Raw genomic sequence first — 16,262 nt, forward strand, 5'->3', positions numbered from 1 at the left:
AATGCTTTGCTGAGCTGACATGGAGGGAGATGAGGGGTAAGGGCTGAAGCCAGGAGCATGTGGAAAGGAATACGATGAGGTGAGGCTAGAAAGCTAAGCCAGATTGTGAAGGGCTTTGAATGCTGGGCATAGGACTTGGGCCTTGACCTTCTCATGCCTAGGAAGCTCCTGGTTGATTTGGAGCTGGGTACAATGTAGCCAGAGCAGGGGGATCCAGGGCAAAGAGGGGGAAACCATTTGTGTCTCTGCTACTGGCTGCTTCTGCCATCTTGGGCAAGTTCTCCTCCTTTCTAGATCGTGGGCTCCTCTTCTGTAGAACAAGGGGGTCAGATGGCCCCAGGCCATCACAGGATCATAATTTTCGAGGTGAAAGGGATCTCAGAAGCTGTTGTGTCCAGCCTTCTCATCTTACAGTTGAAGCACGCAGAGAAGATGGGACTTACTCATGGTTACATAGCTATTAATTGTCTGAGGCAGGATTTGAACCTAGGTTTTCCCACCTCCAAGTCCACCAGCCAGTCCACTCTAGCAGGAGACTGAACTTGGCCCAGTTAGCTTGCCTTCCTCTAGAGCCAGACCTCAAAGGCCACTCCTACAGGGAGCCTTCCAGGAGGTGATGCTGGTCATGACTAGGGGCTGGAATCCCTGGCCTGCCGCTGGCCCCTCTCCTCTCTTTGTGTAACCCTGTGCGTTACCATCATCTGGGCTTGTGCTGTCTTTTTTTTCTGGGCAGTGCTCTGTGCACCATAGGTTCCGAGAACTGGGTGAGGTCTTGGTGATTCTGTGAGAAACAGGGAAGTGTTTTCTTCCCCCAACAGGTGTGGGAAAGCGAGAGATTTGGGAAATTCCAATGGAACAGAGGCTGGGCTGCAGTGGTGCAGATGGCTCATCTCGGGGCTTCCCTTCCCTCCAGAAGGTGGCCCAAGAGCATTGGGCCAGGCTTGGCCCAGTTTCGCCCCTCCCTCTTGGATTCATTTTCCAAGGAGCTACAATTACAATGGATTAAGTCCCCTCCTCACCTTCCTGGCACAGATGTTCACTGGCAACAACAATGTGGGGGCCAGTGACTGCCCTGCTGGAGATCCTAAGGACATTGCCAGCCAGATAAGATGGGGGAGGGGGAGGGCGGGCATCAAGTGTCCACCCAGACCTGGAATGCCTTGGCTTTGACCCATTCCTGGTGATGCTGAAGAAACAGGTCTGCCTCCTTATGGGAATTACCCAAATCTCTTGCTTTCCCACGCACCATGGAAAAACACTACTTTGTTTCTCACAGAATGCTGAAGGTCCCTCCCAGCTGGGATGTTCCATGTTCTAAGGCCCCTCCCTGCTCTTCCATTGGATTATCTGTATTCTAAGCATCTTTCTGACTCTAGCAGTCTATGACTCTAGGCCATTTAACCTCTGTGTCTCAATTTCCTTTCTTGTCCAATAGACATAATTTTCCTCCCTCCTCCCATTTCTATCTTCCCCTCACAGGGGTCTTATAAGGCTCACCAGAGCTCCTAGATGTGGGAGGACTCTGTCAGTCTTACTTTGTTTACCCAAACAGGTCTAGGCTTAGAAAATCTCATTTTTATAGGGTCTCTGGTCTGAGGTGGAATTTGTACGAAGCAAAAAGGGAGTGTTGACATGGAGGGGTGAGATTGGGGGGGCCTTGATTCATGCCCACTGCTTCCCTAGTCTCATCTTTGGTTCCTCTAATGGCATGTTCAGGAATGTGCCTAGTCACCGCCCTAGGGTCCCATCACTGGCTGTTCCCCTCCTCCCCCTCTTTACACCAGCTCTGCCGACTCTTCTTTGGGAAATGCCCTCTCCCTCATACTTGCCCCAAAGTCACCTACCCTCTGTCCTCTGCCATCCCCATCTCCCCTCCCAATTTTGCTCTGGGTGTAATTAGGGCTAAAACTGGCCCTGGTCATAGCCATAATTACATAAATACATGCATGGTCATGGCTCCATCACTCAGCATTGCTTCCTGGGCACCAGGCTTTTGAATGGATGGCAGGTCCTCACCTCCCTGTTGTCTCTCCCTCCCTTAGAGCTCTGTCATCTGTGGTGGCTTTGGGAGCCAATATCATCTGCAACAAGATCCCTGGCCTGGCCCCCCGACAACGAGCCATCTGTCAGAGCCGCCCCGACGCCATCATCGTGATCGGAGAAGGTGCACAGATGGGGATCAATGAATGCCAATACCAGTTCCGCTATGGCCGATGGAACTGTTCCGCACTGGGCGAGAAGACTGTCTTTGGGCAAGAGCTGCGAGTGGGTAAGGAATGCCTTTGAAAGCTGGCCGTGTCAAATGGAGAGGGATGGGCTGGGAGGCTAGTCTTGGAATGGCCTTTCACCGGCCTTGCCTGGATGGACCGTAGAGGGGAAGTGCCATCTTGCCTTCTGACTTCTATTGAAATGCTATCCCAAGAATGCTGTCCTCTCATTTGTCCAACTAACAGTCACCATCCATCCCACTGCATAATTCTGTGACCCAAACAATACACTAACATTGCCTTATTTCTCACACAAAACCATATACAAACCATCCAGTTTCCCGACAATGCACTAGGCATCTCACCTCCTCATTCTGTAACTAAAATGAACGCACAAACCATCCTAATTATAGAACAGAAATAATACACAAACCTTCTCACTTCCTTCTTTATTTAACTGAAAAGACCACCACACTCCCGTGTTTCTCAAAATAAAATAAAATACCAATCATCCCACTTATTTTTGTACCTGAAATGCCTCCCACTATCCCACTTCCTATAGTTACCTGGAGAACACCATTCAATTCATCATCTGTTAAACATCCATGTCTCAGTTCCCTTTTTTTTGCCTTTTTTTGCCAGTTGAAATAAGACCCAAGCCTGCTCACCTTCTTCTCCTAGTATGGCCCCTTGAAATGGCCCTGAGACTCCCTTCTCACCTCTTTTTCCCTTATTCAGAATGGCCATTTCTATGACCTTCAATGACCCTTCTCTGAAACTCTCTACCTGAGTCTTTGCTCAAGAATGGACAATCTGTGGGGTATCTTTGGACCAATCACCCAGTTGGGCTGCAGTGTCAGTTGTGCAGAAGGCAGTGGCATGAATTAATGTGAGCTTTGGAAGGACCTTGAATTCCAGGCTAAAAAGTCTGAATTGGATCCATCCAGCAATGGGAAGCCATTGGAGGTCTTTGGCCAGAGGAAAGGCACATCATGGCAGGGGAGTGGGGGGGAAACATGGCTCAGGTCCAAGTTGGACAATGTGCTGTCTGGATATCCTGGGATTTCACTGTTCTCACTGCAGCCAAATGCCCATCATTGGAGACTCTGGCTCCTCATTGGTCTAGGTGCTCAGAGACGGGCAGTGCCTTTACGCTAGTTACTCAGGTTGTGCCCACACTGGGGTGGGGAGGGAGGGCATTCTGGGTTGCAAAGGGCCCAGACATGGGAGGTGAGTGATATGCAATAAGGTTGGGAAGGTAGGGTGGAACCCAGGTGGCAAAGGATTTTAGTTGTCAAACAAAGACGTAATTGTAATTGATTCTAGAGGTAGTAGTGAGCTATAGGAGTTTTTTGAGCAAGGGAGTGGTGTGGTCATAGTGAGTCAGGAGATCCCCTATCAGCCACAGTCTAGACATATGCACAGAGACCTGTGCCTAACCCTCACCTTCCGACTCTAACCCTAATTTCACTTTGGTGGATGTGTAGAGGCTGGATTGGAGAGAAAGATGGGAGGCAGGGAGACCAGTCTGTACATGATTGTGAGAGATGATGAGGCATGGCCCTGAGGACTTCTGTCCCCCCCTCTTCTTCCACTCTCCCTCTCCTTTCTGACTGCCTCAGCCTACACTGGACCCACTGTTCCTTGGAGTGTAAGCACCATGGTCTGTCTACCACTGTTAGCTGTGTGACCTAGGGCAAGGCCCTTGCCTCTCTGGGCCTCAGTTTCCCCCTTGGTCAAATGAAGGGGTTGAATCAGCTCCACAAAGTCCCTTCCAGCTCTCAGGTTCTGAGTCAGAGGAGGAAAAGAGACAGGCTTTGGAGTTTGGGATGTGGGCAGCCTGATCGATGTAAAGGCTGTGGGTGGGGTAAACTTTCCATACCCTGTGGGTTTGGGAAAACCCTGTGCCAGGCTGCTTGGGGGCACTTCTGCGGAGAGGTGGAGAAGCCAGTGGGTGACGTCGGCTGCTCAGCTCCGCTGCGCCTCTCCTCATGTGGGGCCTGAAGGCAGCCTCGATCCCAGAGCTGGCTAAGAGTCCCAGCTCCTGGGGCCTCTTCCCCACCCACCTTGGCCACCCACTGTCTCTGGTTTCCTGTCTGGACTGTGGCTGATGGGGGATCCCCTGACTCACTAAAGACTGATTGCCACATCAGGGACCACCTGGAAACTTTGGCCAGGCATTAGGTGCGAGGTAAGCCTAACGCAGCCAGGAGCCTGGGATTCTAACCCCAGCGGTTACACTGGCTAGCTGTGTGACCTTGGGTAAGTGTCCCCACCTCCTCCTCCTCTCCCCAAAGTGGAAGCTGGGTCAAACGAACCTTTCCAGTCTCTTCTGATTTTCCCAATTCTGTGAATTTATCAGAGGTCAGTAGACCAGGCACTAGGCCTTGGGAAAGGGAGCCCGGCCACAGAGACCAAGGTAGGAACCAAGGGGCTCATGGCACATGATCCAAGTGAGACCTACCACAGAGGCTGTGGTACAAGATCAGCCCTTGAGCCCGTTACTTTACCACTGGTGTTATGGCCATTTTACAGAGAAGAGAGCTGAGGCTTGGAGTAGGGAAGGGATTCGATCCTGGGGCCCAAAGCTAAGGGGGACTAGATTCCTAGGCAGGTCTCTGCTGATGGCTCCATGTGACTGTGCCCCGACCCCAAACCTTCTCCTCTCTCAGGCAGACTCCGCTATCCCTGCACCAGCAGCCAGGGCAGTGGAACCCTGAGCTCAGTGGAGCTGAGAGCCCTGTGGCCTCTCTCTGATGCCCGGTAGATGCCATGGCCCGAAGGGGGTTGGGAGACACAGAGGGTGATGGAGCCTCAGACACAGGGATGGGGGTGGGGAGCAGGGCTTCAGACCTAGAAAGGTAGGCTCTGACCTCGGGCTGGAAGTGATCAGGCCTTTCACAACAGGCCCTTCTGTGAGGCCCAGCCTGCTGGGGAGAGCAGGTGCGACAGGGGGAGGCCAGCCTACCTCGGTCTGCTTGCCAGGCAACATGAGCATATCCCCCTGTGGGCCTCAGCTTTCCCTTCTGTAAAATGAGAGGGTTGGATGCTGGAATGGCAGTGGGGGCAGGGAAGTGCTTATCTCAAGGTCCTCCAGCCTGGCCAGGCCCCACAAGAGCACCACATTCAGATCTGGGCAGCCCATTCTAGGTGGACTTGGCTTGACAAGAGGAGTGCGGAGGGGAGATGGGTGCAGTCTGCAAGTACTGGAAGGCTTGGTAGGCAGAGGAAAGGTCAGGAGCCAAGGGGGCAAAGACTAGGGACTCAAACTTAGGGAAGATGCCCGAATTCCCAAGAGCTATCCCAAAGTGGAAGTAGTGAGCTCCCCGGCACTGGAAGTCTGGCCCAGGAGGCTGGAGGACCCATCAATGGGGATGTGAGAGAGGATTCCTGCTTGAGGAGGTGTTGGACTGAAGCTGCTGGTGTCCCTTCCAGCTCTGAGGTTCTGGGATTCCATTACAGCCTCTGATTGGGGCCAGCATCAGGGTTAGGGTAAGGATTAGGCTGTGAGTTAGGTCAAGGCTTAGACTGTGACCTTCATTTTGCAGTTGATGAAATCTAGACAGAGGGCAATGACTTGGCCAAGGTAACATAGTATGAATTGTCCCAGCCAAAATTCAAACTCCATCCTGAAGCTTCCAGACCAGCCTCTTTCCATTGAACCACACTGCTTGTGATCAGGACTTGGACCCAGTGCCCAGCTATGGCCCCAATTAGTGCATAGCTTGCCTGGGGATTTGAAATCCTACAGGGACCCTCACTAGCCTCCTAATGGGGGACTCCCAGTCTTACTAGAGGCTGCTAACAGTGGCTGACCTGCTGAGGGTGCCTGGCAGAACCCAGCCTGGTTGGAGGTACCACAGGAGAGGGAGGGGCTCTGCAGGCAGCCAGCCTCTTCTCTCTCCCTAGTCCAGAAGGGAGGAGGCCCTGCCGACTTCCCTGCCCCTCCCCCCATGGGGTACCCTGGGCTGTGCCCATCATGTGGCTGCTGCAACATGATGGGGCATAGGAGACACTAATACTACCGGCTCAAGAGAAGCAGGCTGGGTTGGCCAGGCTGTGCCCCCACTGAGTCTGCTGCTGGCCGTGGGGGTGGTGCTCTGTGCCGGGGGGCTGACTCTGCCCATTTGGATTGCCTTAGAAAGTGGCTATCTCCCTCTTGCTTCGTGTTGTCCCAACCTTTATGGTAGTTTATAATTTGATGCAGAAATCAGGAGACAAATTAGGTGCCAGGGAATTCTGAGGCCCCTTTGACATCATCGGGCACATTGCACTCATGTAAACTGAGGCTCCAAGCTGAGAAGGGCCCCTGCCCATGATCACAGAGGGAGCAGGTGGTCACTCAGGCAGTCAACAAACCCCAACCACAGCCTGAGAGGGAGTCAAGGTCAGGATCGTTGTCCCCTTGACAGATGAGGAATTCAGGTGACTTGTCCAAGAACACGTAGCCCAGAAGTGGCAGATGAATTTAGTTCTTTGGCAGTTCGGGGCCAACTCCTGGATTCCCGGCCCCTTCTACCCAGAAGCACCTGGAGCTAGGGAGGACTCTAGAAGGGGGACCTGCAAAAGAAGGCTGCTCCCTGTGATCCTTCGCAGACCCAGAAGGGAAGGGGCCTACACAGTAGGGCTGCAGGGCTGTCCTGAAGCCCCCAACAGCTCTCCAAAGTCAGAGCATCTGAGGGTTTGGAGCCAGAAGGGAACCCTGAGGACCTCTGGTCCAAGCTCATCATTTTGAAGATGACGAAACCAAGGCAGAGAGAGGTCTGCTTTGGACAAGGTCACCTAGCAAGCAGGTGGAGGGCAGGGCCAGAGACGGCCCCAATCCTGCTTAATCCCTGGGCCTAGCTCTTCCCACTAACCTTCCCAATGGGTCCCATTCCCTGCTACCCTGAGCAGCCTTTCCCCCAGTAACTGCTTCATAAACACTGAGTCATCCCTGTCAAGTCTGGAGCTGCCTCTAGCCCCAGGCAGCCCAGAGCGCGTGCGATGCCCTGCCCACCTTGGCTTGGGATGGCAGCATTCATGCCCCACCCCCCACCCGATGCCCGGGGCAGCCTGCTAACAGACCCTGGCCCCTGGGACACCTGTGTGTGCTGAGTCACAGTGTCAGAAGAGTGAGGAAGCTGGGGAACTAGGGGTGGAGGCTTGCTATCTCCCTCCCTCTTACTTTCTGATGCCTGAAATTCCACCATTGGGGTCCTCCACCTTCAGGTGTCTCCTCTCCCAGGGTCAGCCACTCTCAGAGCAGGTAGCAAATTATAAACCCGAATCTGGCCCCTCCTCTGCCAATGGCTCCAGAGAGGGCTGAGTAAGGGATGTCAAAGGCCTCTTCCAACCCTGACTTAGTTCTAAAGCCTCTCTCAGCCCTGGTATCTCATGTTCTAAGCCCCTCCCCCTCTACACCCCTGCTCTGACACGGGGATTTTGGTCAGTCCCTGACTCTTTACCAGCCCTGCCCGGGCCAGGGCCAGGGAGTATTTTTCATCCTTCTTTTAAGTGTGGCCAGAGACCATAAAGCTAGAAGTGGGGAAGGGCCTCACCGGGGTCCCAGGGTGACTCCAGCCAAGCTTGGAGGGGCTCTGGCAGAACTTGTGCCCATCTCCCTGAATTCTGGGCCCCGGCTTCAACCACTGCTGCTTCCCCCCTTCCCACCCCGTGCAGAGCCGTCTCCTGCGGCCTGGCATTCAGAGCTTAGCTAGTAATGCTCTCTCAGCAGGTGAACCTGAGAGGTTAAGAGGCTGGCATTGCTCTCTGGCCATAAACTGGTCGGCTTTAAGCAGCTTTTGAGATCCTGGTGCTCTCGAGGAACCCTCCTGGAAAGCCAGGCTGCTCTCCCAGGATCTAGTTCTTTCTGAGCCCCCCTTCCCCTGACCTCTGGCAGCTGCCCTGCCCTCAGAGACCCCAGACCCAGAGGGCCTCCAGAGGGCCTCCAGCCCCAGCACTGTCCCCCTGGCCAGGAGGCTTAAGGAGGCTCCCATCCATGGCCTGGGCCCCCAAGCCCAGGTGAATTTCCGGTTCCCACTCTCCCTCTGGGGCCATGTTCCTCCTCTGGGCCTCAGTCCTCCCACTTGTCAAATGGAAATTATAATTCCTGCCCTTCCTCCCCCAGAATAATTCCTCATTCACTGACATTCTTTGGGTCAGTTTTCCCATCTGTAAAGAACAAAGGGCTTGGAGTTCTCCAGAGGGGCCATCAAAGGCCCTGGGAGGGCGAGGTTCAGGATTGGCTCCTCTCCTCAGGAGACAGACATGTTAAGGGATGAGGATCAATCTTCCTGAGCACATGGTGTATGAAGGATTGGATCGGAGCCCTGGAGTCCAAGCCAGAGAACCTGGCTGGGTGACCTTGGGCCATTGCCATCATGTCTCTGGGCTTCCACTTCCTAGACTTTAAAATGAGGCTGTGGCGCTCCTAGGCCCCTCCAATCCCCTGCTCCTAAGGCATGGGATAGATCAGGTGACCCCCCAGGAGCATCTGTGGGTGGCCTAGACATTCTGAGGAGGGTGGGGCTCTGGACAGGCCCTCCACATACTGAGTGCCCCCTGACAAGGCTGCCCCAGACTAGGAAGTCTGTATTTGCTGTCCTTTGTCCTACCCCCAAAGTGTGATGGTATTGGAGGGCTCACGGAATCACAGCTCCCTCGCACATGGGTACAGACTGGAAGGTGGGTATGGCTCAGGAGGAGCTACCCCCTTCTCTCCTTAATCCTCAGATCTCAGCACAGTCCCTGGTGCACAGTCAGTGTTTCATAAATGTTAAGTGAGTGATTAAATGCTTACCATTCCCACCTCTCTAGCTCTGCGAGGTTTAGAAAGCACTGAGCTTGTAATGGCCCTAGCAGGTAAAGCATGTAAGTGTGGCTGTTCCCATTTCGTAGAGGACACTCAGGCTCCAAGAGGGTGAGGTGGCAGGAATCACAGAGCCCCTAAATGGCAGAGCAAGGATCTGCAGATGGCAGCCATTGCCCTCCCCCTAATGTTCTAGAGCAAGTGACTGAGTCAGCTCTTGAGGGGAGAGGCTGGAGGCAGGGAGGCTGATGGGGAGACCGAGGCAGTAATTCTTATGAAGGAATGCGTGCTTGGAGGAGGCTGCTGCCTATTGAGGAAATGGGCCAGAGAGGAGACCCTGCCCACTCCACCATCTCCTGCACAAAGAGCTAGGCTCCACAGCTCAGCCAGGACTCCATGCAGAGGCCCAGGAAAGGCTTGGTCAGGAGGCAGCCATGCTGCTTATGGCTGAGGAGGTCCTGCTTTGGGAGAGTCTCCCGGATTGGGGACTTGGACTATCTGGAGATGAGGCTCAGCATGGTCAGTGAGAGGAAAGCTGGGCCTAACTGGGAACCAGAAGACATGGCTTTAAGACCCAGCTCTGTCATCCCCTGTTCTCAGACCCCTCCCAGCTCTGCCATTCCCTGTGCTAAGGCCCCTCCCAGCCCTGACATTCTGTAGCTCCGGGATCCCTCTAGCTCCCCACTCTTGTGCTTTGAATGCACCAAGCTAATTAAAAACAAATGACTGGGGAGCTGACCGGAGGCCTGGCATGTTTGAACGTGGTGTGACTTTTTAGGATCCCATATTTATAATCACATAATAGGAGGGCTTATGATGGAGACACTGACTCAAGCTTAATCAGGGCAGCTGGCCCGGAGGCCTCCTCTCTGCTCCCTGTAGGAACTTGTGCCCCATCTCCATGAGACTATAAAAAGGCTGCCTGGGATTCACTCAGGGCACAGGGCAGGCAGGGATGGTGGCTTGCCACACTCTGGGTGCTGAGGCCAGGGCTCTTAGCCTCCCATGCCTTGGTTTCCCTGTCTGTCAGATGAAAGACTCAGATCAGTTGACCTCCCATTGTAAGTGGAGCTGGCCAGGTGCTATCCTCAGTCTGCCCCCACCAGGATCTCCAGGGACACTCTGCTGCCATTCTGGGAGCCTCTGCCCATTCTCCACGCTGGCCAAGCTTTCTGGCCCAAGCTAACACAGATTCATTAGGAGCCTAATTCTACCAAGCACAAAGAGCCAAGTGAAACTTGGTGCCTTCTCTGGTGCCCCCAAAAGAGCTTCCATGGAGAATAAAAATAATCTCCGATTTCTTTGGGGCTTGGGGTTGGATTGAGTAACTCATCAGAGTCTGAGAACAGCCCTGGAAGGGAGGCCTTGTTATGACCCTCCTCCCTACTTTACAGATTGGGAAATGGAGGCTAAGAGCAATTCAGCAACTTGCCTCAGGTCACGTTGGAGGGAAGCTGGGTGGTCCAGTGGATAGAGCATTGGCCTGGGAGTCTAGAAGCACTGAGCTCCAAGACAGTCTCAAAGACACTGACTAAGCTGTGTGACCCTGGGCCTCTGAGCTTCTGTCTGCCTCAGCTTCCCCAACTGTGAAGTGGCCACAATAATAGCACCCACCTTGAAGGGTTATAGCAAGGATGGAATGAGAAAGGTTTGTAAAGCATTTAGAACATGGGAATGCTGGATAAACAGTGTTATCGCTGGGTTCACACTTGGGTCCTCCAGACTCCATGGCCAACGATACTACAGCATTTAGCTGCTTTGGGACAGTCAAAGGAGGGTGTGTGGGGGTGGGGTGGAAACTTGGCGTTAAGTTAAAGACAGAACTCAGTAATGAATACTGGTCAGCAACAGCAGCAGGAGGAGGAGGAAGAGTTGTAGTAGTAGTAACAACTCCTCTGCTGGTAGCTGCTGAGAGTTTCAAAGTGTCTTCCCACCACAGCTTGCCAGTCTGGGAGCCATAAGGGCAGGCAGCTATCTGACCCATCTCATTCTCACTGAGACTCCTCTGTTCACCTGCCTCTTCCCAGGCCCTGACTTATAGAGACCTCCCTTAGCACTCTCGGTCTCTGTCTCTGTCTCTGTCTCTGTCTTTGTCTGTCTGTTTGTCTGTCTGTCTGTCTGTCTCTCTCTCTCTCTTTCTGTCTCTCTCTCTGCATATATTTCCATCCATCCATCTATCTATCATCTATCTGTCTACCTATCTATCATCTATCTATCCATCCATCCATCCATCCATCCATCTATCCATCTATCTATCTATATCTATCATCTATCTATCTATCATCTATCTATCTATCTATCCATCCATCTATCTATCTATCTATCTATCTATCTATCTATCTATCTATCCATCCATCTATCCATCCATCCATCCATCCATCCATCCATCCATCCATCTATCCATCCATCTATCCATCTATCCATCCATGTATCTATCTATTCCTATCTATCCATCTATCTAGCATCTATCTATCCATCCATCCATCCATCTATCCATCCATCTATCTATCTATATCTATCATCTGTCTATCTATCATATATCTATCTATCTATCTATCTATCTATCTATCTATCTATCTATCTCTATCCATCTGCCTAGCATCTATCTATCCATCCATCCATCCATCTATCCATCCATCCATCTATCTATATCTATCATCCATCTATCATCTATCTATCTATCATATATCTATCTATCTATCTATCTCTATCCATCTGCCTAGCATCTATCTATCCATCCATCCATCTATCTATCCATTCATCTATCTATCTATCTCCATCCATCTGTCTTTGTCTTCTCATCCATATTTCTATCTCTTTCTCCCTCCCCAATTCTGTGTGTGCCCCTCTTCCCCGCCCCCACCCCATCCATCTTTCTGTGTTTCCCTCTCCCCACCCTCACGATACCATAGGTCACTTCCAGCCCCTCCAGGACAAGGCTCACCCTTTTCTCTATCTTGGTCTCTCCAGAATTGAGCACAGGCCCCTGAACATATAGGAGATTGATAAATAAGCCATTTTTAATCGAGTTGGAGATCCCAGAAGGACAGGGAGTGAGGAGCTCGGTAAGGCAGTCAAGCAAATAGAGGAGCCCACAGATCTAAGGGGGCCAGGACTCAGGGGTCAAGGTTCAGGCCTGACCCAGCCTTAGAGATGGGGGGGGGGCGAGGGAGCTAGATGTTCCCTTGGGCAGAGCAAGTCTTCTGTGCTTTACAAGCTCAGACTAATTAGCTGACACCGAGCCTTTGTTCATATCCATGTGCCACTCCCCTGGGAAGCAGGGCCTAGAATGAACGTGCCCCTTCCTCCTCCTCCAGAGCTGTTAGAATCCTTCAAGGCCAAGCCCATGTGCCCCCCCCCCCCATGTCTGCTCTGATTGAGAGTAGAAGGAGCTGAGGGAGGGAGGAAGAGAGGAAGGAAGGAAAGGAGGGAAAGAAGGAGGGAGGGAAGGAAGGAAGGAAGAAAAGAAGGAAGGAGGGAAGGAAGGAAGGGAGGGAGGGAGAGAGGCAGGGAGGAAGGAGGGAAAAAAGGAGGGAAGGAAGGAAGGAAGGGAGGGAGAGAGGAAGGAAGGAAGGAAAGAAAGAAAGAAGGAGGGAAAGAGGGAGGGAGGAGGGAGGAAGGAGGAAGGAAAGAAAGAAAGAAGGAGGGAAAGAGGGAGGGAGGAGGGAGGGAGCAGTAAGGAAGGGAGGGAGGACGGAGGAAGGAAGGGAGGGAGGAAGGAAGGAAAGAAGGACGGAGGGAGGGGGGAAATCCCCAAGCATGTATTGAGTACCTACTATGTGCCAGGTACTATTCCTAGCACTTTACAAATTAGCTCATTTGATCCTCAAATTATAGGTGCCATTATTATGTCCATCTTACAGTTGAGGAAACTGAGGCATTCAGAGGCTGTGATTTGCCTGGGGTCACACAGTCAATGTTTGAGGCCAGATAGAAGCTTGGGTCTTCCTGACTCCAGGCCCAGCACCCTATTCACTGAGCTACCCAGCTGACTCCCTGGGTCTGGATTCAAAATCCTGCCCCTGACATTTAAGTACATGTGTGACTTTGGACAAGTCATGTAACTCCTTGGAACCTCAGTTTCCTCATCTGTAAAATGAGCCTTTGAGGTGTCTTCTGGCTCTAAAGTGATGTTCTTGGGCTTGTAAGCTGATTAGATGACCTCCCAGGGCCCCAGATACTGGCTCTTGGGGATAAATGCCCTGGGCCTTTCCCTCAGCTCTTCAGCTTCCATTGGAAGCCTGGCTTTGGCTTAGGAAGGGGGTGGACAAATCTTAGGCCCCTTTGGCCCATTGGCTGCAGGGCCCAGTGCTGTGGGAGAACAGAGCAGGCTGGACCTGATCCACAGGCCTTAGGGATAGCCAAGAGCAAGTTCAGTCATCTGTGGCCTCAGGGACCAGACTGGGGGGGGGGGGGCGGGGAGGGGGGGCAGGGCCTGGGAGGAAGAGGCAGAGAGGCCTGGGCCCTTGGGTCTGCCTCCAGAGTCCATAGCCTGTCCACCACCTCTTCTACCCCCTCCTTCCTCTCTCTTCCACTTTCTAGTCCTTTCTTCTCTCCTTTGGTTTGTATCTGCTTGACCTCGGCCCTTCATTTATTCTCCTTTCCCCTCTGCCTCCCTCTCCCAGAAGGCAGGAAATGAGGGTCATGGAGGTGGGCTTTGTGCCAGCTGAGGGGCTCAGGCCCTAGGTCCTTCCCACACCTTGTTCCAGATCCCAGATGTACAGACAGACAGACAGACAGGTGTGGCCTCGCTCGGGGCAGCGGACCCCAGCCTAGGCACCATTTCCACAGGCAGCTGAATTCAGTTCACGTTAAGCTCACTGCCTGGGGAGATGACATTGGAATGAGGGAAAGAAGACCATCCACCCAAACCTGCCTGACCAGAAGGGGAGGTCTCGGGCTCAGAGGACCATAGCAGGGAAGGCTCACGTCGAGCTCACGTAGTCCAAGCTCCTCATTCCAGCCAGGAATCCCAGGTCGGGCAGGGGAGGGGCCTTGTCCAATGTGCCCCAGGGGCAGGGGATGGGGGGGGGGGGTAAGAGATGAGCATATGAGAAGAGGGCCATGTGACATCTCAGCTGGAAGTCAGGGAGAATAAAGTCATTGTTTCAAGTTCACAGACCCCAGGTTAAGAGTCTTTTCTCTGGAGAATTCCCATTGATCTCCCCACCCCCCAGCCTGATGAGCCAAGTGACCTTGGGCAAGTCACTCTGGGCTTCTCTTCCTCTTCTATAAAGCAGGCTTGGACATGAGGGCCTCAGGTGTCTTTATGCTTGGGTTGGATCCTATGGATTCCCCTTGTCCCAGCCCTCGTGCTCACAGGAGCCACTCAGGACATGGAGGGACCTTAGACATAGTCTAGTCTAGTCACTTCTGTTGACAGAGGTTGATTTGCTAGGAGGTGGTACAGCTAGCATTTAAACCCAGGTCCTGTGGCAGGACACCCTGGGCTCTTTCCCCTGATTCTTGTGAGGCATCAGTGAGAACCCAGGTGTGAAACTGCTTTGGAAGGAGGTTGTGAGAATGGTCTGGATTGGGGTGAGACAAAGCCCCTCAAGGGATGGAATCCAGGAGTGAGAACCTGCTAGATTGGGATTTTGGGGACCCAAGTTCAGATCCTGGCTTTGCTGCTTACAGCCCGAGGGTCTGGCCAGTTTCCTCATCTGGAAAGCTCAGGGGCCAGCACTAGATGACTTCTCAGGTCCCTCTGAGCTTTTGACCCAGGATTTGAAGATACAGGAATCATGATTCCTGAAAGTCTGAACATGAGTCAAGGGGCAGAGTCTTCAAACCTTGCCTGGGGTACAAAGAGGCCTTAACTCCTAAAGGGGGCTACTGTTAGGAAGAGTTAGGGGAGGCACAGGATCTAAAGATGAAAGGGCTCATCAGAGCTGGGAGGGCCTGAGAACAGGGGATGGCAGACCCGGGAGGGACCTGAGAAGAGGGGATGGCAGAGCTGGGAGGGGTCTGAGAACAGGGGATGGCAGAGCTGGGAGGGGCCTGAGAACAGGGGATGGCAGAGCTGGGAGGAGACTTAGAACAGGGGATGTCAGAATTGGAAGGGACCTGAGAACAGGGGATGGCAGAACTGGGAGGGGCCTGAGAACAGGAGATGGCAGAGCTGGGAGAGGCCTGAGAGCAGGGGATGGCGGAGCTGGAGGGGCCTGAGAGTAGGGAATGGCAGGACTGAGAGAGGCTGGACAGACCAATCCAACATACTCATTTCACAAAAGTAAAAGTGTGCTCACAGAGGTCATTCAGATCTGAGGTGGAAACCAGACCGTAGCCCAGGGCTCTGTACTCACCAGGCTTCTCTCCTGCCTTGATTTTGTGGACTGTTTCTGCCAGGATGACTTAGTTTCTCCCAGGAATAACTTCCAGCTATGCGGTCCTGGTGGTCCCACATCAATTAAGTTAAATGAAGCTTAATTTGGCTAATCTTCCCCTGGGGTCCCTGTGGCCTGATTTAGAGGCAGGTATACCACTCATCCATGTCTCTCTCTGTCTCTGCCTTGCCATCTCTCTTTCTCTTCCCCTCTATCTCCATCATATTACATACATATACACACACACATACATTCATATGTCTGTATATACCTCCATATGTGTGTACATCTATCATTGTTCCTGAGCCAGGGAAAAGCTCATTTTCAGTCGGGGTTCCTGTGACCCGTGACTTCCACTGCCAATCCTAACTCTGCTGTTACTGGCCATGTGATCTGGAATGAGATGAGCCCAAGGCCCCTTTCACTTCTCTGGCTTCCAATCCCATGACTCCACGAAGGCAGGAACCACATTCTAGCTCAGCTGGACATTCCCTAGCTCTTCACCCATCGATCTGACCCACAACAGACACTTCAGATTATATGTTGAATGTGCTGGTCTGTACAGTGTCCAGGGCACTGGATTGGGAGCCAGTCAGTCAAGGTACCTACCATATGCCAGGCACCAGGGGACAAACAAAGGCAGAAGTCCCCGCCCTTGAGAACATGATCCAATGAGGAGGACACATGCAACCAGATACATACAAGGCAAGCTACACGAAGGATAAATAAGAAATAATTAACAGAGAGAAAGCTCTGGAATGAGGAGGGGCTGGGGAGGCTTCCTGCAGAAGGGGGGATTTGAATTGGGACTTAAAGGAACCAGGGAAGTCAGTAGTGGGAGCAGAGGAGCAGGAGTATTCCAGGCACGCTGGATAGTTGGAGAGAATGGCCAGAAACTGAGGGCTGGAGGGGCTTGTTCATGGGTCAGCCAGGAGGCAG

General features: G+C 52.7%; 1 protein-coding gene across 2 annotated transcripts in view; it reads left to right on the forward strand.

Annotated features, from left to right (window-relative positions):
* Positions 1-16,262, forward strand: part of WNT7B (Wnt family member 7B) — a 93,912-nt gene that overhangs the window by 59,325 nt on the left and 18,325 nt on the right. For both annotated transcript variants that reach the window (XM_036759149.1, XM_036759148.1), the window contains exon 2: positions 2,043-2,269. In XM_036759149.1, the coding sequence (XP_036615044.1) occupies positions 2,043-2,269 (227 nt within the window). The remainder of the gene's footprint in view (positions 1-2,042; positions 2,270-16,262) is intronic.

This window comes from Trichosurus vulpecula, chromosome 5 (genome assembly GCF_011100635.1).
Source record: "Trichosurus vulpecula isolate mTriVul1 chromosome 5, mTriVul1.pri, whole genome shotgun sequence".
Taxonomy (NCBI): Eukaryota; Metazoa; Chordata; class Mammalia; order Diprotodontia; family Phalangeridae; genus Trichosurus; species Trichosurus vulpecula.